This window comes from Pipra filicauda, unplaced genomic scaffold, assembly GCF_003945595.2.
Source record: "Pipra filicauda isolate LSUMZ 115617 unplaced genomic scaffold, ASM394559v2 scaffold337_size785800_pilon, whole genome shotgun sequence".
Lineage (NCBI taxonomy): Eukaryota > Metazoa > Chordata > Aves > Passeriformes > Pipridae > Pipra > Pipra filicauda.
Genome location: NW_024104462.1, coordinates 629,849 through 654,678, shown reverse-complemented (window position 1 = coordinate 654,678; position 24,830 = coordinate 629,849). Strand labels below are relative to the sequence as shown.

At 49.9% G+C, this 24,830-nt stretch overlaps 1 protein-coding gene across 5 annotated transcripts in view; it reads right to left on the bottom strand.

Moving 5' to 3' along the window:
- Positions 1 to 24,830, bottom strand: part of DNAH9 (dynein axonemal heavy chain 9) — a 189,392-nt gene that overhangs the window by 91,706 nt on the left and 72,856 nt on the right. For all 5 annotated transcript variants that reach the window (XM_039384055.1, XM_039384056.1, XM_039384057.1 and 2 more), the window contains 7 exons: positions 23,386 to 23,509; positions 19,588 to 19,730; positions 19,054 to 19,215; positions 17,556 to 17,789; positions 11,607 to 11,867; positions 8,520 to 8,945; positions 4,661 to 4,780 (listed from right to left, as the gene is read on the bottom strand). In XM_039384055.1, the coding sequence (XP_039239989.1) occupies positions 4,661 to 4,780; positions 8,520 to 8,945; positions 11,607 to 11,867; positions 17,556 to 17,789; positions 19,054 to 19,215; positions 19,588 to 19,730; positions 23,386 to 23,509 (1,470 nt within the window). The remainder of the gene's footprint in view (positions 1 to 4,660; positions 4,781 to 8,519; positions 8,946 to 11,606; positions 11,868 to 17,555; positions 17,790 to 19,053; positions 19,216 to 19,587; positions 19,731 to 23,385; positions 23,510 to 24,830) is intronic.

Sequence of the window (24,830 nt, the reverse complement as noted above, 5' to 3'; positions counted from 1 at the left end):
TTGGCATCTACAGCACCCTGTGGGCAGCAGATGCACAGTTCAGCTGTGCTTCCTGTAAAAAAGTACATCTCTGACGTGCTGCCTGAACTTTTCAACTGATAAAACCTGTTGGTCCAGTGGAAAACCAGTGGAACGATCCTGCTGGCACCAGCTTCTCTGCACTACTCAGTATTCCAAGCCCTCAGTACCCCTCTGCTGTCTCCTTTGGAGTTGAAGAGCTTTAGCCTCTTCAGTAATTCCTCACTCAGAAGCAGCCTTTTCATTTTCCTTGCAATCTTTATCCGTACAGAATGATGCAATCTTTATTATCCAGTTTCTTTTATTGTTCCTGTCTCTGCACCATTTCCATTCTCCTCCAGCCTTTGAGGTGCAGCAGAGGGGGCGGTGGGAATGCTGCACATTCAAGATTTATTTAGAATGTATTCATACAGAGATGGGGATTTTTCTCTGTTTTGTTCTCTCTTCTTTTCCTAATAAACCCTAACATCCAGTTTCAGATTGGTTTGGGGTTTGGTGAGGGTTTTTTGCCTCTGGGAGCACAGAGCTCACACACTCACAGAACTCTTAGCTCCAGCCTTTCATTCCAGACTGATAATAACCTGCTCAGCACCACTTACAGGGCATGCAAAGTAAAACTTGATTTTTCCAATATACACTACATTACATTTATCTACCTGATGTTTCATATCTGCATCACTTGGGATCATTTTCACAATTCTTTATAGACTGTCTACATCATCACTGTGAAACCGTGCGCCCACGCACCAGCTCATCCCGCTCGACTGTGATTCAGAGAATCACAGAATCTCAGAATGGTTTGGGTTGGAAGGGACCTTAAACCATCTCATCCCACCCCCTGCCATGGGCAGGGACACCTTCCACTAGCCCAGGTTGCTCAGGGCTCCATCCAGCCTGGCCTTGGACACTTCCAGGGATGGGGCAGCCACAGCTTCTCTGGGCAACCAGAGTGGTGAACCCAAGAACGAACACCTCTGATGGCCCTTCTGCCTTGCCAAAGCTGCCTCTTTGAATCATGGAAGACTGTCCCCTGGGCAGTCTGGCTCCTCCCAGGAACAAAAAGAGCAGCCCCAGGTTTTCGGTGCCCCATCTGACCTCAGAGCTGCTCCTAAACCTGCCCCAGCTGAGCTGCTCTGTCACAAACATGAACCACCACCCTCCTCACAGAGCTGCAGAGGTTCCCCAGTGCCTTTTGCTGATCTCAGACGGTGTCGTTGTCCCATTACCCTTGCTAGAAAGCTACTTGTGATAGGATTAGAAGCACATCTGCCTTTCTTAGGGCTACATGACAGGTAGGGCAAAGCCTGATCAAACACAATGGTCCTCACTGGTTTCTGCAATGGGCTCCTGGCTCAGAGATGAACAATCTGCTATAAATCCATAGTTACATCTGCAACTTATATCACTGAATTTCAGCCCATTCTTGTGGTTCCATATTGAGACCATCCAGTTATTTTACCTCCAGCAGTGCTTTCTCTTCATCTGGGGGAATTTCCATTTTTATGTTCTCAGTCTTATAAGGTTGTCTTACCTTGTAAATCCACATTCCTTACAGTGGAGCATATGAAGGCTGGAAAATAGCAGGGATCGGGAGCACAGCCTATACCTGCCCTGATCCTGCTCTGTTCTGGGCATTTTCTGGAGTCCACCTGAAGCTGGACAGACCCTAGTCTCAGCCCACATATCAGTCCTTACCTTATCCTGCTTGTTGAAAAAGGAGCAAAACACTACTTTTAGGCTATTGGTTAATTTTAAGGATCATACCTTAATCTCAACTACAGTTACAGTGCAGAGTCCAGTTCTTCCATCTTTCCTTTGTAGTTTTTACAGATGAAGCATCTCAAGTTCTTCCCTCCAGCCTCCTTGAGGTCAAATCCCATACTACTCCCAGAGCATCTCTAAGACCAAGAAGTCTTTATTGATCTGATTTTCCTAATTCTTGTAGAGTGGTTACATACTCCTAATTAATTTCTTCAGGTTACTTTTTATCCACTTTGGTCCTCCAGGTCTTTTCTTCTCCCTTGCTTGAATCACACACTACTGCCAGTTTTAATACGTTCCAGACATCCCAGATATCTTCCACCTCAGATCCTAGAAGTCATTGGAGTTCTTTTAATTTAGCAAGCAGCAAATTAAAAGCTACTCATGGGATTCCCTTTAGCCTTTGATAATGAGGGATAGTGAACACCCACTCCCCATTCACCTTCTGCACACCAGTCATGACTTTAGAGGCTTCTCTCACATCCATCCCCTCTACACCTTTTCCAGAACGAAGAGTCCTAATCTGTTTCCTCTCTTCTTACACAGAAGTGGTTCTATACTTGGCTGTAGCTCTTCTAAGTTGTCCCCAGCCTCCTGAGCTGGGTTAACCCCCTGCTCAGGCATGTGGGATGGAGGCACTGACAACCTGATACAATGATGTTTAACTTCTGCTTCCTGAGGTTTTTTCTACTAATTACTAATATTAAGTTTGTCTTTCTTCCTCCAGTCAAGTGCCACGTTGCTGTTCCTGAGAACTCATTTCAGCCACTCCAAGAGCTCTTCAGTGAGTGATAATAGTGCAATTAGGCCCCATCCATGTAACTGCATGATTACAGTTTGTTTTCCCTGCACACATTATTTTGCATTTGTCATCACTAAATGTCATATGCTGCATTAGCAACACCCACTCACAAACTCCAACACCAGCCAGCCTCCCTCTCTGGTGCACAGATCACTGCTCCCTGTCCCTTGGATCCTGGAGCATCTTCCTTAGGTCACGTGAAGTTCAGGAGATGCCAATCTGGCACTGTCAGGGTTGGGATTGCCTTCAGCCCCCAGGTTCATTTGTTATTCCAAAGCATCATTCTCTGTTCAGTTCTATTCTTCAGACAACCTCAAATGTGTTTATTCCAAAGTCTGGGAACTTATTTCTGCCCACAACCACACAGGTGACACATCCTGAATGTCAAATGAACTGCACAGCAGTGAGGGCTGTCAGGAGCTATTCCTAGATCAAAGCCAGGACACCACAGGAGATGGTGTGCAGTGCACAGCAGGAGGTTGGGATGAAGGTAGTTCCCTGCCTACTCTGCAAAATGATGAATTTCATCAATTCAGTATAGAATCATGGAATCGTTAAGGTTGGAAGCTGTTCCCAGGTCATGGGGTGAGGAAGAAATGGAACCAGCATGGTCTGGGATGTGGTGTCATAGAATCATAGAATGGTTTGGGTTGGAAGAGACCTTAAAGACCACCTAATTCCACCCCGTCCTATGAGCAGCAACACCTTCCACCAGCCCAGGTTGCTCCAAGCCCCGTCCAACCTGGCCTTGGACACTTCCAGGGATGGGGCAGCCACAGCTTCTCTGGGTAACCTGTGCCAGGGCCTCACAGGGAAAAATTCCTTTCATATATTGAACCTAAATTTGCCCTCTTTCAGTTTGTACCCACTCCCCCTTGTCCTGTCACTCCAGTTACTGATGAACAGCCCCCCTCCAGCTTCTCTGTAGCCCCTTCAGATCCTGAAAGGTGCTCTGAGGTCTCCACACAACCTTCTCTTCTCCAGGCTGAACACCTCCAGCTCTTCCAGCCTGTCAAATTTGGAAAGCTTCACGAATTTGTGTGTCTGGTATATTGGAAGGTGTCCTTGCCCATGGGAGGGGATTGGAATGAGATGGTGTTTAAAGTCCCTTCCAGCCCAGCCCACTCTATGGTTCTGTGAGTCTATCAAGGTTTCCAGGTGTTCTGCACCCCTCGGGTGTCTCCAGCCTCAGCTGCACCTGCTGGCCCCATGAGCTGTACAGCTCCAAGAGCTGCATCACTGGCCAATAACCTGCACTTCCCACCCCAGAGCTGCAGCAGGAGCTGTGTGGGAGTGCAGAGCCCTCAGAGAGGTCTGAACCACCACCTGCATCCTCCCTGCAGGCACAGGGGGTCAGGGAGGTCAAAGAACAGACTGGCTGGGCTCTGTTGTGCTGGGGATGAGCCTGAGCCAGCAGAGCCAGCTGCTGGAACCAGCTCCTTCCCCTCACCCCCAGGGCAGAGCTCAGCACAGACCAGGCTCCTGCAGCCCCATCCCCCTGCTTGGAGAAGAAACTGGCTCCACGTTAACAGCCAGTGCAGAGGCCAAAATATGAAGCACTGGGGGCATTTGCAGCACTGGGTGTGAGCTGGGGCTCCAGCTGATGGGGCAGTGAGGGCAGCAGACATTGCCTCCCAGCCTCTGACATCTCTTCAGTCTTGCTCTGCAGAGGATGGGGGGCTGCAGACACCACAGACTGGGTTTCTGGGTAACAGGGACAGGTGCTGCTTTTAGAGAGCTTTTCACTCTAACTTTTCTCATTTCAAAACCTGCAAAGCTGCAAGTTCCCACTTTTGTTTTTATAGCCATATAGTTTTGGCCCCTCTGTACTTGATGACACATTTAAAGCACAAAACAGGAGGTGAGAGCTGTGAAGAGAGCAGAGCCAGTCCCTTTAAAGAGCTCAGCTGCCCTGATGGATGAAAACAGCCAGTGCAAAAGCATTTTCATTACTGAAACTTGCTGCAGTGCAGGAATGTATTCCCAACAAAGGAGGGGATGGAACTGCTGTGTGCACGTGGTTCACCTCAGCACCTGGTCCCTCCCTGCGGTGCCCCCAGCTGCAGCTGTGACACTCACCAGCCGGTTGGCCAGGGCGATGGTTCTCGCTGTCGCTGCAGCCTCTTGCTGACACCTGAGCTTGTCTGAAGTGGCTTCCTCAAACTGGGCCCTGAGCCTGCCCAGGTTCTGGTCGAGGCGCTGCATGGGAAACACAGGAGAAAGCAACAGCACAGCTTGAACAACACGAGGAGGATGTGGAGCTCTTGGAGCAAGTCCAGAGGAGGCCACGAAGACACACTGAGAGCTGGAGCACCTCTGCCATGGGGAAAGGCTCAGAGAGATGGGGGTGTTCAGCCTGGGGAAGAGAAGGCTCTGGGAAGAACTTAGAGCCACTTCCAGTGCCTAAAGGCACTCCAAGAGAGCTGGAGAGGAACCTGGGGCAAGGGCCTTGAGAGAGAACAAGGAGCAGTGGCTTCAGATTGAAAGATTGGATATTAGAAGGAAATTCTTCCCTGTGAGGGTGGGGAGGCCCTGGCACAGGTTGCCCAGAGAAGCTGTGGCTGCCCCATCCCTGGAAGTGTCCAAGGCCAGGTTGGATGGGGCTTGGAGCAACCTGGGCTGGTGGAAGGTGTCCCTGCCCATGGCAGGGGGTGGAAGGAGATGAACTGTGAGGTCCCTTCAACCCAAACCATTCCAGGATTCTGTGATGCTCAGGCAAACAGAGCTGCCTGGCCCTGTGGCAGGACTGGCCAAGCCCAGCTCACCCACCCTGGCTGGCATTACGAGCCAGCACAGAGCAGGGCTGGGCTGTGTTCCTGCTGGAACTCACACCCTCAGTGCAAGGCAGAGGCAAAGGACACCCAAAACTAAGTTATTTGGGGCTCAGCCCTGGTGTGAATTTAAACTGGGTAAGGCCAGGGGTCCTTATGGCCAAGCCCCCAGGACAATGCTATGGCTGAGCAACAAGCAGGCAGCTGAGGAAATCAAATCTGATACATCCTGATGCTGCAGTCCCTTGATCTCAGAGCAGTCCTTGAGGCTCTGCTGCCTCCCCAAGCTGTGCTTAAATCCCCAAGGGGCTCCTGGAGCAGCTGGAGGCACAGCTGAACCACATCCAAGCCATACCCTCACCCTGTTTCGAGAAGGGAATATCACAAGGAAGTCAGTAAAATTGTGCTGCTCTAAAAGTTGCCGAAACCTGTACCAGGAGCCCCCAGAGAGGTGGGACCACCTCCCATGGACATCAGTGCTGGAGCTTCAGGGCTGGGAAGGGACAGAAGGGGACCAAAGCACCTGGAGAAAAAGCTGAAGAACCCTTTGCTTGGACAGAGCTGTTCACACTCTGATCTAAAACAAATCAACAGCTCCCACGAGTACTTGGAGCATTTCAGTTCTGATAAGAGAAGTAATAATTGATTTTATCTGCACCCAGTGCAGACTGCTTAAGGCTAAACTGCTTGTAAATCACTTTAACACAGAGATACACACTAGAAACAAACCTGAAAATGAAAAAGGATTATATTAGGGATCTCTTCAGCCGTCCTGGATACTGGCAAACACAAAGCAGTCTCTCCTTGACCTATGTTTGGAACTAATAACACAAAAAGTTTCTGTCCCTGTGTGCATATGGATGTATGTGCCTACAAAGCCTCATAGATCAAATCCCATTATTCAAGCACAATCTGATAATTGAGTATCTATAGAATACACACATACATCTGGTCTGAAGAACAGGCCAGACCTGCAGGACCCCACCAGACACACTCCAGAGTAACACACAAATACAGCTGTGAACACACCTCTGGCTTCTACCTCCACCCTCCCCAGGGCCACAGATCTTATTTCCCAGGCAGGCAAAGGAGAGGGAAAGGTATTTAGTGTTTCAGACAATCAGAATAGTCTCATTTATTACTAAAAATGGGTATGTGACATCTTGGGGCCCAGCTGTGAGCAGGTATGAATCAGCCCCACAGCAGTGAAGCTGCTCAAGATATCCCAGCTCGACAAGCAAGGATGTACCTCCACATCCATCCCACGCTGAGCAGCATCATTACCCATCTGCAGAGGGGAAAATGCACCTAAACCAGGCAGTTTTGTAAGTGCATGCCAGAGAGGTACCAGTAATCTCCCCAAAGATTGCAATTTGCTTTAACAAAATCCCACTCCTTTAAAAAAGAAGAAAAAAGAAAAAAGAAAAGCCCAGGCATTAAAAGCTTTTGAAAAGAGAAGCATAAAGGGATGAAAAAAGTTCCCCAGCAGTGTATTGCACATCTGAGGTGGGAGAATTAGACACTAATGCCCACTGAATCCATCCCTGCTCCTTTCATCTGCAGCAGGAAGGGGCGACCGGAGAGCTCAGCACTGGGTTTCTGTATTTCCAGGTAAAAAGTGTAGTAAGCATTTTAAGAATAATAAGCCATCAGAAACATCAAAAGAGTGATGTGTTTTCTGAGAGGAAGATGTGCTGGTGGAAAACATGAGTGCAGGGACCTGCTGCCCCTGGTAGGGCCCCTCAGGCACTCCCCAGCTGCAGTTCCAGCCATGGAGGGGATCCCACTCCCAAAGAGGGATCCCAGAGCCAAAGCAGCCTAAAACCAGGCAGGTTCTGGAGAAGCTCCTTCCCACACTCTGTTCTTAGCAGGTATCAGCCTGGAGGGACCACAGAGGAAAGCAGCATAAAGCAGGATGTGTTTTTACATAGAGATGATTTTCTGAAGGAATGATTTTCTAAAGGCCTGAAGCCACACTCTGTGGAAATGTACTTTTAATCACGCTGGAATTTCTTCTATTCAGAGAAGTTTTTTTATTTATTTATTAAGTAGGAAAAACCCAAATAAGGTACAAGATGTGCTGCCAGGAAGCTGTGCTGGGACAAATGAGGCTCCTACCAGAGCAGTTGTGATCCTGCAAATCCTGCCCATCCCCAGGGCCTGAGCACAGGGCCAGCCCAGCTCTGAATCAGCCTCCAGTGCCTCCCCTCTGCCCTGTGCACACACTGGGTACACACTTGTTTGAGATAAGGAGTTTCCTGAGGATCCATGAGAAGAAGTAAATTACGTTACAAAAATTAGGTGGGAGTAATAAAAATTCATAATTAACCTTCCTCTTCAGGTTCAAGGTTGGAGAATAATCAATGGAATTTAGAAAGCAGTCATATCCTATCATACAGTTAGAGAATCCCAGAATGGTTTGGGTAGAAAGGGAACTTAAAGACTGTCTCATTCCACCCCCTGCCATGGGCAGTGACACCTTCCATTATCCAAGGTTGCTCCAAGCCCTGTCCAACCTGGCTTTGGACACTTCCAAGCATGGGGCAGCCACAGCTTCTCTGGGCAACCTGTGCCAGGGCCTCCTCATCCTCACAGGGAAGAATTTCCTTCTAATATCCAATCTAACCTACTCTTTATCAGTTTGAAGCCACTCCCCCTTGTCCTGTCCCTCCAGGCCCTTGTCCAAAGTCCCTTTCCAGCTCTCCTGGAGCCCCTTTAGGCACTGGAAGTGGCTCCAAGTGGCTCCCTGGAACCTTCTCCTCCCCATGCTGAACACCCCCAGCTCTCCCAGTCTGTCTCCAGGGCAGGGGGGCTCCAAACCTCAGAGAGCCTTTGTGACCCCCTGGATTCATTCCAGCAGCTTCACATCCTTCTTATGTTGGTTGTCCCAGAGCTGGAGGCAGCACTGCAGGTGTGGTCTTACCAGAGTGGTGCAGAGGGGTAGAATTCCCCCCTCACCCTGCTGCCCACTCTTCCTGTGCTGCAGCCCAGGACACAGCTGCATTTCTGGGCTTCAGTGAAACACAAGGGATAGAAAACCCCACAATGGCCCAAACCTTTGGATCTCCAACCTGCCCTTAAAAAACCCACAAGTGCAGAGAAGCAGCTTTCTCCACAGCAGGGGATTTCTCCCCAGGCAGTGACGGGTCCCACCACAGGGCACTTACAGCAATTTTGGCCTTGATGGTGCCCAGCTTGTCCTGGGCTGCTGCCAGCTCGGTGTTGGCCCTGCTCAGGGCCTGCCTCTTGGGCTGCACCTCACAGAACACGCCGTGGAAGCGCACGATGTTCACCACCCAGGAGCACAGCCCGGCCGCCGCCGCCGACTTGGTGGCCACGAACTCGGGGTTGAACTTGGGGTCTTGTAAATAGGGTTGGAGGGCTTTGAGGCAGTTCTCGTGGATGTTCTCCTTGTTGAACTTGATCAGGGAGTCCAGGAAGCCATCCACCCTGGCCATGGCCACTCTGGCTGCTTTCCAGCTCCTGTCCTTGGGGATCTTCCCTCCCGGGGCCATCAGCACCATCACGGCCGCAGTGACGTTGCTGACGGCAGAAGGGGGTGACCCAAAGGATCTCAGCTCTGTCAGGTTGGTCTGGAAAGAGGAAAACAAGATTGTCAGATAAAAATGAATGGGCTTGCTTTGCACTCTGCACTAATGGAGTCAGGCTCCCAAGCCATCAGTCTGATAAACTGGGCTCCTCTCAGCCCCCACAGTGCTGCCTTTAGAGCACTGCTCTGCATCTTCCCAGCACACCTGCTCCACTCCCTGCATCCAGCTCCTGACGTCCCACCTGGCACCAGCTCAGCACACTGCTCCTCCCCACACTCCCTGCTGCCTGGGGGAGCTGGATGTTTCCTGCTCTCTCAGATGACTGGGATAAGGAAGAAAGAAATGTTTCCAAATAATAACCTCTAGAAATATCCCTCAGCCCCTCTAGAACAGCCTTCGGAGCTTCCCTTCATGCTCCCCTTCATGCTCCCTCCTCCCCAAGCTGAGATGATGATGCCAAAACACCAGATCCACTGGGTCCCATGTCCTGCTATCCTCAGGGCCCAGGGAATGCAGCTACTGGTGCTTGCCCAGGCACCCTCGCAGGGCAAGCAGCCAAACTGCACTGGAGGAGCTAAAAGGGCATTTTTGTCTCTAAACATTGATTTCTCACATTTTCAAACTCGCTAACACATCTGGGTGTGCATTTTTTTTTTCTATTGCAGGTGCTCTGCACTGCATCTCTCACAACCCATCATAGTCCATAGAATAACTACCTTAATTATCTTACAGTATATACTTTAATGAGATAGTTTTATATATATATATAATATATAAAAATTATCTCATTTATGTATATACTTATCTCTCCCTAAGTATAGCCTCTCAATTTGCCTCAGTCACTCTCACTGCCACCAACCCCTGCAAAAGGCACTAACACTAAAGCAGGGGCAGAGGGGCTGCAGAAGGTCCCCCTGGCACAGCCAAAGCTGGGCTGACTCAGTCCAGGGTCACTCTTGGCTTACACGGAAAAAAAGGAAAAGGAAAGTTTAAACTGTAAGGAACAGAATGAGAGCTAAACCCTGCCATAGGCTAAGCCTGGCCAGCCCTCCTGAGAGCAGGGTGGGTACAGAGGATTCTGAGGGCACCAAAGGGAACTATTTAAAGCATCTGAAAGATAATCCTCCCACCACAAACAAAGGAGCAGAAATCAAGCTGGGTTCAAGTTGCGGCCCATGAGCAGGTAACGCTCATGGTGTGACCCCTTCACCTACTCACACACATCCAGGGAAGTACATATGCCTGAGGGAACAGCCTGGAGCTGTGTCAGGGCAGGCTCAGGTTGGATCTCAGCCAAAGGTTCTTCCCCCAGAGGCTGGTTGGGCACTGCCCAGGCTCCCCAGGGCAGTGGGCACAGCCCCAAGGCTGCCAGAGCTCCAGGAGGGTTTGGCTGATCCTCTGGGGCACAGGGGGTGACTCCTGGGGATGGGCCTGTGCAGGGCTGAGGGTTGGACTGATGATCTTCATGGGCCCCTTCCAATTCAGCATATTCCATGATTCTGTGCTCCTTCCCCTGGATTAGTGCAAAGGCATCTGCTCTCCCCCCCTCTTCACACACTCTGCACAAGACACACATCCCTACGGCCATGGCTGCTCTTCTTTTGCACTGGCAGGTGACAGTGTCACAGGACTGTCCACAAATCCACATCCTCACTGAGCTCCCTGGGAGCTGACTATATCTGTATTACTGGATTCTCCTCACCAGCTTTGCTCACTGTTTTCCCTATTAATGTTGCATATAACTGTGCTGTCCAAGTAAGACACCTGAGATAACTGGGGAGAAACTAAATATACACACATAAACATTTCTGATTATTCATGTCAGAGAGCAGGTCAGGCTCTCTGATGCATTTCCAATCAGCAGATAAAGGAGGCCATGGCTTCCAGTGCTCTGCTACTGCTGCTTTACAGGTCCTGGAGAGAATCCCAGAAATGTCCCCACCTTTGTCTAATGAGATACTCCACAGCTCCAGCACAAAACCAAAACCAATGAGAGACAAACACCTTCCTTTTGTACAGTCCTTTGCCTTCCAGGAACCAAAGCCAAAGCACATGTCTCTGCAGCAAAACCCAAAATCCCATCTTTCCCAAAATCTAATCCAACAGAACCCCGATTCTGGATGGCTCAGAGTCACCTTCCTGCCTCCCAACAGGACTGTGACTGAGCCATGGTCTGAGGGAGGACTGTGCCATTGCTTGATGTGATCATGGCAATAACAACCCTGGATTTTCCAGCTCCTGGATTTTCCCTGTGCTTTGTGTGCAGTGGGAGTTTGGTTCTCCAGGATGCTGCATGAACTGCAGATCAAAAGAAATTGCAGGTACGTGTCTGTTGGGCTCCAAATGGGAACCCCTGGAGCAGCCTTGGAGGACAAACCTTCCAAGGTACCAAAAGTCTTTCCTAAATCAGTCAGTTGGTCTCCTGCAATCAGAGCAGTCCTTATTTCCTGGTTATACATTTCCCCAGTGGCACCTTCCTTTGGACTGGTTTTGTCTGCTCCTTTCCATGGACATGAGTAAAGGGGAACACGGTGCAGCCTCGTGGCTGCTCCGAGTTACACCAGGAACGCAGTGTGAACCAGCTGGGAAGAACCTGGAGGAGGGACAATACAATGCCCAGAAACTTGGGCCATCAGATGACACAGCCCCATTCCCCCAACACTGAAGAAAGATACTGGATCCCCCTGGAAATCCTCACCTTACCTTGTTGAGGGTGTTGAGAGCAGCCTGGGCAGCTGCCAGGGCAGGCTCAGCCTTGGCCAGATCCTCCTCACAGTCCTTCTGCTTCTGCTCCACCTCCTGGGTGATCAGTGCCACCTTCCTCTCCTCCTCGTCGGCCACGGCCTTTTTCCTGCTCACCTTCTCCGTCTCCACCCCCACCACCTGGATCAGCTTGTCAGCATCCTCACTCTTCTGCTTCAGCTCCACCTCCTGGGCTGCCAGCTTGGCCTTCAGCTCATCCACCTGGAGGGAAGACACGTGTGGAAGCAGGACAGTCCCCAGCAGCCCTGAGTGGGACTCAAAGGCAGGGAGGGCTGGTGTGTGAGGCAGAGCCCTGGGAAGCAACATTTCCAGCTGTGGAAGGACACTCCTGCTCTCCTTTGCTGCACCAAGCGGCCTGGCAGCACTGAGGAGCCCCATGAGGAACCCAGCTGGGGAGATCCCAGCACCAGCAGGATGCACTGCTATGGGAATTGTCCCACCCCTGCTCCCTGCCTCTGCTTAGAGACTGGACAGAGGGACTAAGGCAACGTGGACACTGCTTTGGGCAGGATCCAATGGGAAGTAGGAGGAAGCATTTCAGATATTCTTGGGGTGATCTTTATGCAACCCAGGAGCCCCATCACGGACCAGGCACTTGCAGGAAGCTTCTGTCATTGTAAAACCAAATACACCAGCTTTGAACATGAGCTCTGATGTCACATCTCCCCTGTCTGGAGGTCTGCAGGTGCTGTGGGCAAGTGTTTTGTGGGAGAGATGACCTGGGATACAATTCTAGAACCATAGAATCTCCAGAGTTGGAAGGGACCCACAAATATCATCACAGTCCAACTCCTGGCCCTGCCACAGGCCCATCCCCAACAATCCCACCCTTTCCCTGAGAGCGTTGTCCAAACCCTCCTGGAGCTCTGGCAGCCTTGGGGCTGTGCCCACTGCCCTGGGGAGCCTGGGCAGTGCCCAACCAGCCTCTGGGGGAAGAACCTTTTTCTAATCTCCAACCTAACCCTCCCCTGACACAGCTCCAGACATTCTCTTGGGTCCTGTCACTGGTCACCAGAGAGCAGAAATCAGTGCCTGCCCCTCCATTTTTTGTTTCACTTCTGAACCTGACACCAGCAGGATTGAGCACATGGTGGTTTTGAGGAAGACCTGTGCACCAGGAACCACAGAGTCGCAGAATCACAGAATGGTTTGGATTGGAAGGGATCTTAAAGATCATCCAGTTCCATCCCCTGCCATGGGCAGGGACACCTTCCACCAGCCCAGGTTGCTCCAAGCCTTGTCCAACCTGGCCTTGGACACTTCCAGGGATGGGGCAGCCACAGCTTCTCTGGGCAACCTGTGCCAGGGCCTCCCCACCCTCACAGGGAACAATTTCTTTCTAACATAATTTTTCACCCAGAAAGATTACAATTGGGATCTGCTGACAGGTCCAACTCCAAGGCTCAAGGGGCTTTGAATGTGATGTCAGATGAGCCTGAGAAGGGATGTCCCACTGAGCTGGTCCCCAAGAGGCACAGCCGTGGTGGCAGCTCCTCACACACTGCTCCACTGAGCAGCTGCTCCCTCCCAGGAGTGTTTGCATGGTGGGGAGGTCACACAGGCTCCCACTTGCACACAGAAAATCTCTTTCTAAAATCTCCCATGTCAGTGAAATTACCCAGGCTCTGGGCAGACCACGGAGGTTTTCACAGTCCTGATCTTCAGGCTCCTAAAGGATCATTAAGAGTTCCTGGGACACATCTTTACCTACACAGAAATATTCCCTAGAAGGGAAGTCAGACCCTTGTTTTTGGTGAGATCCATTTTGACACCAGAAGGGAGAGCACAAGTTGCAATCTCCAAACTGCAGCTGTTGACTTTGGCGTCGGCCTCACGTGGAGAGCAGTTCCTCAGGAGTCTCTGCATGCCCTTCATCCATCACCATCCCCTGCTGCTGGCACTGTGGGGCTGCTTTCACCAGGACAAAGGTAGGGTTGTAAATCCAGGCTTACAGGAGCACTTAATCCCCTCATTTGACAAACTCGGCGGCAGCTCCTTGTTCAGCTCCGGCTCTTGGGGGATTGCAGGGAATTGAAGGGGGCTTTGCTGATGGCAGATACAGCCTGGGACCTGCTGCCTGAAACCCAGCCTTTGTGTGCTGGATATACACACAAACAGCAGCTTCAGGGTTTTACATGACCAGGAAAAACAAGCAGGGGATTAAAATCCACGGGCACTCAACAGCTTTACAAAGGCAGCAGGTGTCAGCTGAGCCCAGCACAGCCCGGGGGGAACAGGCAGGGATGGAAGGGGAGATCACTGGCTACAACGTTGTCAGCATTTAAAAAATGCAGGAAGGCTGAGGAGGGACTATTTACAAGGGCCTGCACTGACGGGACATGGGATGGCTTCAAACTGAAAGAGGGGAAATTTAGGTTAAATATAGAGAAGAAATTCTTCTCTGTGAGGGAGGAGAGGCCCTGGCACAGGTTGCCCAGAGAAGCTGTGGCTGCCCCATCCCTGGAAGTATTCAAGGCCACGTTGGATGGGGTTTGGAGTAACCTGGGCTGGTGGAAGGTGTCCCTGCCCATGGAAGGTGGCTGGAATGAGATGATCCTTAAGGTCCTTCCAAACACAGCCATTCTGTGGTTCTGTGATTCTGTGATTTTATGAGAAACCTGTGAGCAGCTTCCTGAGTGCAGAACAATCAGATAAGCAATTAGTAATGGGAGGTGGAAAGGGAAAGAGCAAAGCAAATGAGAGATTCAAGGGTAATGTGCTGTGACTTCAGCAGGGGAGGGAAGGGAGAAGCAGTTGCCTACCACCAGGACAGCATGAGAAAAATTATTAAAGAACAGAAAACCTGGAGGGCAGGCTCCCAGAAGACTCATTTTATCTGATTGTCCCTGCCTGGTTTCAAGAACACAAAATACATCACAAAGGTCAGCGATTAATTGATAGCACAAGCCAGATTCAAATCGGGAATGCAGTGATGCAATATTAACCAAAGGCATCCTCAGAATTACTCAGCAGTGGGCTCTGATCTCAGTGCTGACCTCTCCATGGCAAACAGCACTCTGAAAAACAAATGACTCATCCCACACATCTTCCCGATCCATTATGTCCTAATAGGAAGGAGGCTTCTGCTTTTCTGAGTGCTGAGGACACCGCTGTCTGCAGGGAGAGAGGGCTGTAAGCTGATGGAAAGTGTTTCTGTAGAAGCAACAATACAAAGATGTACAAATCTCAGAAGAAAAAAAAAACTGGGGGGAGAGAAGAGTTAAAGGAGGCAGAGAGATTAATTTGAAACTGGAGCAGCCAAGTCAAAAAGTATCTGCAGCTCCTGGCACAACAGTCCCTCGTGCTGAGGCCACACTGCACAGTCTATAGAAACACATAAACTCATCATTAATTGTCATGCCATCCAAGCTGCAGGACTCTGGAGGACGGTGCTGGTGAGCACCAGTGCTCAGGCCCAGGGCACAACCAGGTCATACCCAGGTATCAAAACCCTCCTCCCCCCAGTGGATCAACTCCAAGCACCACCAGCACACCCGTGGATGACACACCTGAGTGAGAGTCACTTCCTCAGCCCCAAGACTGAGCATTTGGATGGGTGAATGTAAAGTTCAGGCTTTTAAATCCATATTCAAGATGGAACATACTGGCATGATTTCCAGTAGTGCTGAATATCCACACTCTGGTTTCAAATCAGGAGCACTTTAACTATTGCGCACATCTGATAATTAAGGTGTTTAATTTTAGGTCCCCAGTGCTAATTTTAGATTCAAATTTGACATATTTGTCCTCACTGCTCTGCATCTTAATCAACTTCACCATCAGGCACCTCTCCCCCCAAGCCTCACTCCAGCCAGACACAAACTTTGTGCCCTTTCACCCTTTCTGCAACAGTAAAATCTCCCAGACCTCCTGGTGCTGTGGTTTCCCATCCTTCCCACTGCCTCCCCAGTCCTCCACCACTGTCTCAGCACCTGCTGTGTGAGAACCCTGCCAGCACAGCAACCACTGAAGAGAGGCCTGAAGAACACACAAAAGACACTACAGGGACTTGTTCTCCAAAGATAAGGTTCAGATCAGTTGCTCCCAATAAAAAAGATCATCTTGTCCTCTACTGGGGAATCATCAACAACAGCAGCACCTCACGGGTCAGCAGAGCTTTGGCCTCCATGGGTGAGGGGAGGTGAGAGGGCATGTTCTCATTGCCCAGGCGGGTGTCACTGCTCTCACTGCTCTCACTGCTCTCTGCTCCTGCCTCTTCAACCTCAGCTGCTTCCAACCATGGGAAGTTCAACAAGGGGAAGTGCTGGATTCTGCCCCTGGGATGGGGCAACCCCGGATGGACAGACAGACTGGGAATGAGATGCTGGAAAGCAGAGCTGGGAAAGGGCTCTGGGGGTCCTGGTGGTGCCAGTTGTCCTGAGTCAGCAGTGCCCTGGCAGCCGGGGGGGCAACCCTGTCCTGGGGCATCAGGGAGGGGATTGTCCTGCTCTGCTCTGCCCTGGGGCAACATTCTGCACCTGCAACATTGGGACCTGAAGTTCTGTCAGGGGAGATTTAGGTTTAATATTACACAGAGTCACAGAATATTCTGAGTTAGAAAGGACACACGGGGATCATCGAATCCAGCTCTTAAGTGAATGGCCCATACAGGGGATTGAATCCATGACCTTGGCATTATTGGCAGAAAGTTTTAATCAAAGGTTCTTCCCCCAGATGCTGGTTGGGCACTGACCAGGCTCCCCAGGGCAGTGGGCACAGCCCCAAGGCTGCCAGAGCTCCAGGAGGGTTTGGCTGATCCTCTGGGGCACAGGGGGTGACTCTTGGGGATGGGCCTGTGCAGGGTCAGGAGTTGGACTGGATGATCCTTGTGGGTCCCTTCCAGCTCAGCACATTCTGTGACTCTGCAAGATGCTGAAACCTGCAAAGGGGACATGACATATGGTCCCTCCTCCTGTGTCCTCACAGACCTGTCCTGCACCATGACAAAAGCAACTGTTTGAAGTGAGATGGAAATGTCAGCACTGAGAGGCACCAGCACAGCCCATCCATCACCCTCCAGACAGGCCTGTGTCCCATGGAGTGTGACAGACATGATTTATGCCCCCAGCACTATCCAGGGCAGATATATGGAATGGAATGGACCAGCCAGTACTTCATTCACATTAGCCCCTGCTTTCCTTCAGAGAAGCTTCAGGAGAGGTGCATTTACCACTGTAGAAGTTTGTATGTTTACCATTTGTAAGAGATAATAGAATATGAAATGGAGAGAAAAATGGGAGGTGAGCAACAGATGTAAAGAGCAAAGCACTGAGAGGCAGTTTGTGTCTCTGCAGAGGTTTGGGAAATACTCAGAAAAACTTCTACTCATTACCAGGGGACAGTGCCAGTGTGGCTTTTTAGCAGGGGCATTTTGGGATGACTAATCTATATTTCAGACATGCATTAGTTTTCCTTAAAGACGGACAACACAATGCAAGGGAAAATGAACATCAGCCTTATTTTAACAGCATGCACTATTTAGTTTGAAGGAGTCTTGCTGAAGTTATTGTGGATTTCCTGGATGCAACTCTAAAAATCACTGATTGTCCCTGTATTTTATGAGCTATTTTGTCACCATAGATTAAATTTAACCATTAAAGGACGGTGACACAGCCAGCTGGATTCCAATCTCATTTTACCTACTGTGATCTTTCAGTTACCAACTAAACAGCAGAGACTGGACACACATCTCTCCATTCTCCTTTCCAGGACAGAGCATCACTTCTGCTCCTCCAGGAACCCAAAGCCAGACTAGAGCCAGGATCCAGCACCATGTTTTTTTCCCTGTACAGTCTCAGCCTGTAAAATTGTCCTTCAAACCAGGATGCAGAGATGTCTCTGACAGAGAAACAGGAAAACCATCCCCTCGGAGCCCTCAGGGGTTGTTACCTGTGCAGAGGTGCTGTTGAGCTTCTCCAGGCCGTTCTCCAGCCGCTCCGTTTTTGCCTTTAAATCCTCGTCCTTTTTCAGCAGCAGGTTCTGGTAGAGTTTGATTTGCTCCAGGAAGGACTTTGGGGTGGTGTAGTTGTAGCGGCGCTCGTTGCTCAGGTACAGCCGGGACATCTCGTTGACACTGACGTGGACATGGGCCATGAATTTGCTTATTGAATCTTTCACTGAATCCTACAGGCAAGATGAGAAGACAAGGAGAAACTATTTTAAATAGAAAACTATATATAACACAAGGCTGTGCTGAATATAAAGGAATTTGGTAACTTTTCTTTCTACTGCAGCACAGTAACACCTAAGCTGATCCCTTTTCACTGTTATCTCTAAAATAACTTTGTCTGCTTATGTACTTTATACCTCTTTTTATATCTTTTTATCTCACATATTATCTTATTCCAAGCAATTTTTCTAGCACTCAGCTCTACAAAATAACAGCCTTTTAAGTATAAATTTGGGCTTTTCTTCTGTACAAATGGGAAAAGTGCACACTCCTAAAAAGAAACATTGTAGACTTTATTCTTCCCAAATCCTTCCCAGAAAAAGTAAATAAACAGAAATTAATCTCCCTTAATCCAGTAGCATGTTGCCATCAATGAGAACTTGATATATTTTTGCCCTTGATAATTCCAGAGGCTCAGACACATGTGGGGAGAGCAGAGTGTGTGTTCCCTGCAGTGATCAGGAGCATCAGGTTATTTTCTGTGCTGGGTTGGAGCTGCCTTTGTGCTGGCAGAGCAGTCCTTCCCTGGCAATGCCATCAGTGCCCAGGAGCATGGTGCCCATGGCACTGCTGCCAACGTCCATGTCCCTCTCTGAAAAACCTGGACCTTGTTTCAAGGATAGTTTGGTTGAGTTTGATGCACTTGAGTGTTACCAGCAGTGCCCCTCTGGACAGACACCCAGGTGTCCTGGCTCTGTGTCGCAGGCCCCACCTGCAACATTGGGGCAGTTTGGGGGGACACAATGGAAGGGAGAGATGGAGCCATTAGAGAGTGTCCAAAGGAGGGAAGGAGGATGGGGAAGGGCCTTGATTTGAAGGTGTGTGAGGACACTGAGGGCACTTGGTGTGTTCAGCTGGAGGAGACTGAGGGGAGACCTCAGTGCAGTTCCACCTTCCTGGGCAGGCAAAGAGGAGGGGCAGGGACTGAGCTCTGCTCTAGGGGACCAGGGACAGCAGCCAGGGAATGGCTGGAGCTGTGTCAGGGCAGGCTCAGGTTGGATCTCAGCCAAAGGTTCTTCCCCCAGAGGCTGGTTGGGCACTGCCCAGGCTCCCCAGGGCAGTGGGCACAGCCCCAAGGCTGCCAGAGCTCCAGGAGGGTTTGGCTGATCCTCTGGGGCACGGGGGGTGACTCCTGGGGATGGGCCTGTGCAGGGCTGAGGGTTGGACTCAGTGATCCTTGTGGGTCCCTTCCAGCTCAGTAGATTGTGTGACTCTCACCTCCACAGCCCCCATGTCTCTCAGGAAGCAGAGGCTGACGGACTCCAGGGCCTCCCGTGGCCACTCCTGGAACCAGTCGATGGTGGTGCAGCTGACGAGGGCCGGGAACCTCCTGCTGCGGAGCCGCAGTTTGGAGCCGACGGGGGAAAAACACAGAGCAACCTGTGGAGCCCAGTGGAGGATCCCACAGTTACCACCCAAACAGCAGAGACTGGACACACATCTCTCCATTCTACTTGCCAGGATAGAGCATCTCTTCTGCTCCTCCGGGAACCCAGCTCAGTCCAGGTCAAACCAAGGGAGCGGCAAGCTCTGTCCTGGAGCCCTTTGAGCTTTCTAAAGGCCCAGAAGTGATGACAACAGACAGCACCCCCCACGCTTTGGAGCACTTTGCTGGGAGAATCCCAGCTCATATCATGCCCTGGCAGCAAAGCCTTTCAGGCTGCAGCCCCACGGGGCAGCCCAAGGCATCTCCACCCCACACATCTGCCCCAAGGGGGATGGGAAGGATCTGGCCTCCCCCATCCCTCTCACCTTGAGCTGCCGCCGAGCCCGCTCTGTAAAAAACTTCCAGCAGGTCTCCCTGGAGCCCACCAACCCCCGGCCTTTGACTTCATTCCTCACGCTGCTTATGATGTTCTCAACTTCCTCATCAGGGAAGAGATCTGGTATTTCCCCTAAGAGAAGAGTTTGGGGTTACTGGGTTGGGTGTTTTTGCACTCTTAGAGCAAAGGGAAGCAGCTGCCTCCCTCTCCTGGGGCCCAGGGAAATCCCTTCCTCAGGTAAAAACAGGTGCCAACAGGCCCCAGCAGCAGCAAAGGGGCACAGAAGGTCATTCTTCTAAAAAAGAAACACTTAAGAAAGCAAACTTCCTTAAAAAGCACAGGGGAGAGGGACATAAAATAGAGTCAGAGCACAGAAAGTCCATTTTTTTTAGTTCTACAGAGCTAATTAGATTACAATAAAATAATCAAATCCCTAATATGCTGTACAAGATATAAAATCATTTTAGTTCGGCAAGTGCATTAATTATATGTACAATTTCTGCAGCTGTTCAGGGCCATTTCCAGCATGGTCAAAAAATTCCCAGATCACCATAACATTTTAAAAGCTAGAAATCTAGTAAACATTTTTAAAATTTAATAGTTAAGCAATTGATTGCCAAAAATGCACCCAACCAGATATTTTTTTTAGTGCTTCTTTAATTTGTCACCTACTCGCTTCCTTTCTGGCTTCTGATTTGATTAAAATCCCCTTTATTGAGTCAGATACTATCAATATGAGCACTAATCACTTAAGAAAATACATTAATTCAGAAATCTCCTCATTTATAAGAGTGACTAAAAGCTATATTCTGTTCTGGCTTTCTAGATGATGATAAGAAGTGAAACAAGTAAGAAAACAGAGGCTGCAGAGCAGGGAGCAGCCAGAGCCATCAGCCAGCCCCCCTTGGGCAGCTCTGGCTCACCTCATGGGGAGTCTCAGTCTTCCATGTTGCCTCCCCGACCCTGGAAGGGGACCTTTGATCTGTCCCCACAGCCCCCAGAGCAACCACAGGAAAACCTGATGCCTTTCAAAGCCACCATAAGCCACAAGCTGCCAAAGGCCACCACAAAGCCAGGATGCTCAGTCCACCCCTCACTGCAGGACAAGGAATCCCAGAATCCTAGAACGCTTTGGGGTGGGAGGGACCTAAAAGCTCATCTCCTTCCACCCCCTCTCACAGGCAAGAACACCTTCCACTAGCCCAGGTTCCTCCAAGCCCCATCCAACCTGGCCTTGGACACTTCCAGAGATCCAGGGGCAGCCACAGCTTCTCTGGGCAACCTGTGCCAGGGCCTCCCCACCCTCACAGGGAACAATTCCTTCCCAGTATCCCCCCTAACCCTGCTGTCTGGCAGTGCGAAGCCATTCCCCTTGTCCTGTCCCTCCAGGTCCTTGTCCAAAGTCCCTCTCCAGCTCTCTTGGAGCTCCTTTAGGGACTAGAAGGGGCTCCCTGGACCTTCTCTTCTCCAGGTGAACACCCCCAGCTCTCTCACCTGAGCTTCACCTTCACTCATCAGGTGTTTGTGCATTTACACCAGGAGCTGGTGGGAGCTACTCCCTGCCCTCCACAACAACCCTTGTCCTTGCTCCTGGTTACAAATTCATCACAGGCAGCATTTGCTTGATGCTGAAACCATCTGGCCACCAATTTACAGCCACAAATGTCACCTCTGGAGTTATTCACAAATAACTATCAGTTGTGCTGCTGACTCCTGCTCCCTCCCCATCCCTGGAGGGCACCTGAACCAGCTGGTACCTCCCTAAGCCTGGCTCATAAACAAGGCCACAAGTGGCAGGCAGTGATTTCCCAGGGAGTGCGGGGAACATGCCCACTCTGGTTGTCCCCCACAGTCTCAGTGATGATGCCTCAAAATCTACGTTAAATAAGTTTTAATATAGCTTGCTAGTACCTTTGTACAAAATTCCTAAAAATGCTGTTTAACATTCTTTGTGGAGAATTTCAAAGACAAGGGATTTTAACAAGGTGAAGATTTCTCTCTCTGTAAAAACATACTGAGAAAGAGACATAGCACCTGATATAACCAATCAAAGCTATTCAGAACCCTGGAAACCATTCCAGAGGGCATGACAGTGTGCCAAAGACCAAGGGAAAAGATGAGGAAGATGAAGACAGAAGGGTCTTCCAGACCTCTGACTCAAATTCGGGAGGTGTGTCAGGGGTGGGACGAAGGTGGGTGTAACAGCATTAGGTAATGCTTTGAACTGTTAATTAGGTAACTAAATAAAAGCAAGAGGCTTTTGTAACTCTGGGTGCGTGCTTTGGAAGGTAAGACTCACTGATTGAGTCTTAGGGCTTTTATCTGGAGCCGGTTTTAGGCACCAGTGACACAACCTGCACTCCTAGGGAGCTGCAGCACACCCGGCACAGTGGGTGCTCACCACACATCTGTGCCACCTCCTGCAGAGAAGAAGAGTACTGGCATGGACACTGATTGCTCTGCAATGGTTTTGGTGAGCAACAACCCAGAAGCATCTGGAAAAACAAGAGAGGAAGGACTGGAATGGGCTAAGCAGCCATGTGATGCACACAGACATGGTCATCATGGCTTTGCATCATCCCCAGCTCACAGATACTCCACGGAGGAGGATACTCTGCCTTGATAGGTCTTACCTGCCTTGGGCCTCAAATCCAGTCAGAGAATCCAAACAACGTGCTGAGCTACCACTGGTGCCATGGTGCTGTTTTGGTGTGGAATTGTGCTAAAACCAGCCTGGTTCACCAGACTGCAAACACCCCCCCTGCTTTTTGAAGCAGCATTTGACAGAAAAGCTGCTGGCTGGCCTGGGAGTATGTGACTGGCAGTCAATCACTTTATAACTATAAAAGCCCAGTCCAACTTTCATATGGCAGACTCTTCCACTGGCTTTCTTGGAGTGTGTGGAGCTTCCCCTGTGAAGCAGCGACGCCTCTTCATGGTCACACCCCAGGGGCTGAGTGAAAGCGAGAGATCTGCCCAGGATCCTGGTGTGGTGAGTTACATCAATCTCTACTTAATGACTGTTTCCTTTTGCCAGCTTTGATACAATTGCTTTGATAGAACTGCTTTGATACAGTGCACTTGCCTATCTTATACTGTATCACGAGTAGTTTTTAGCTTTTATACTGTGTAGTAAATAATTCTGAGTAAGATCTTTCATCTGTTCATTTGTCTGTTCATTTCTCATAATAAATAATTCCCTTTACATAAATATATCTGATTTGACATCATTAAAACCTGTGGGACAAAGTGATTCAATCATAACTCTGTAATTCCTTAAACTGTGGACAAAATCTGAGGCTGATATTGGATCCAGCCACCCAGGCTCCTCTCTGATGAGTTTAGAAAGCTAGGGGGTCCTTTCTACACCTTGTAGCTCAATGAAGGGACTTTTCTAATAAATTTTGTCTAAGCCTTTCGCTCCCCCCAACACTCCAGTAAATTCTTCTAGCCAGGAACAACCTGCATCAGGTGGATGCATGGGATCCACAGGTGAAACTCCTCACCTGGTGATACATCCTTCAGCTGCAATATCCCAACAGACGCATCATATAACTATGTGCAGTATTCTATGATGTATGGAAAAACGGGTACAAGATATGAGGGAAAGTGAAGAAATCTCCCAGCTGATGGAGCTGCTCCCCAGGGAGGCCCCAGCACGGCTTTTACTCAAGGGCTTAAGCCATGTAACTTCCAGCTTATTCCATTCTTGCCCTTCTGTAGATTCTAGAACTCCAGGTGCTCCACTGAAGGGGGGAGAGGAGAAATCAAAGCAGGAGGGATGTACCTGATGCCAAGAAGTCATTGACCAGCACCAGGAACTGCTCGTCCGCCACCTGCACGTCCGTCAGCAGGAACACAGTGCCCGTGTTCTTCACACCAGCCTTCAGGTACAGGTTTGCCAGGTCTGCCTGGAGGTTGGAAAGCAAGAGAGGTTGTCCCTCTGCAAAGCATAGGCAGGGTATCAGAGCTACCAGCGGGATAACTCAGAACCTTCCCATGCACTGAGAACAAAGCAATTGCAATTAATTAGTGTGAAACTGCACTTGGGCCACTCTGCACCTTCCTGTCCAAGCCTTCCAGGTCCCTGTGCAGCCCATCATTGTCAGGCATTAACAGGTAAGGCTTGACATCATGTCCAGGTCTGTTTAACACAGAACTTAGAAGAAGGTCCTGGCCAGCTCTGCCAGACCAGGGCAATGCCTGTGGCTGAAACACTGACAGGTCAATGAGATGTGGCTGAAGGCACCAGTGCAACCCCTGGCTGTGGAGATTGTGATTGTTCATGTTTTCCTGCCTGCTCCCATGGAATAGCAGTTTTATTTCAAAGGGAACAGCATCCACCATCTTTGTGAAATCCAAATTTTTCATGAGTTGAATCATCACAGAATAGCTTGGGTTGGAAGAAGATGTTCATCCAGTTGAACCTCCTTCCTACCCCTCCAAGCAGGGTACCAGATGTGAGGGATCCTGAAGGACTGTGCACTGGACAAAGGTTCAGAAACTCTCTTAGAAATTCAGCAAACACACATGGTTTTTCCAAAAAAAAACCAATTTGCTTCTTTGATCACTGGAAATTTGGATTAGACGGATGATAACAGTGGGAAGGGCCAATGGCAGATGGGGGAGCTGTCATCATCTTGCTCTTCTATAGCTGAGAAAAAAAAATTACACTATATTTCACCTTAGGAAGAAATTCCTGACTGTGAGGGTGGGGAGGCCCTGGCACAGGTTGCCCAGAGATGCTGTGGCTGCCCCATCCCTGGGAGTGTCCAAGGCCAGGTTGGACGGGGCTTGGAGCAACCTGGGCTAGTGGAAGGTGTCCCTGTCCCTGGCAGAAGGGGGGACTGGGTGGTCTTTAAGATCTCTTCCAACCCAAACCAGTCTGTGATTCATAAATTTTTTGAAGATGAATACAGAGTGAAGGGAACATCAAATTATCTCCCACCTCCAGAGGCAGAGAAGCAAAGAGATGCTTTGAAACAAGTTGATTAAAGCTGGTATTGAGCTCTATTCCCAGCTGGGGGCTCAGGCTGCCACAGGAAATGGGAGGTAGGAGCTGGAAAATCCCAGGAGTTGGGCTGAAAACATAGGAGAGCTGAAAATATCCAGTGGATGGTGGGACAGGCTTGTGTGACATGATGGAAACAACCTGGACACAAACATAGGTCATCAGGCTGTGCCACTGATGGGGAAGGAACCCGGAGTCATTGGCTGTTGCATCTCCCAGCA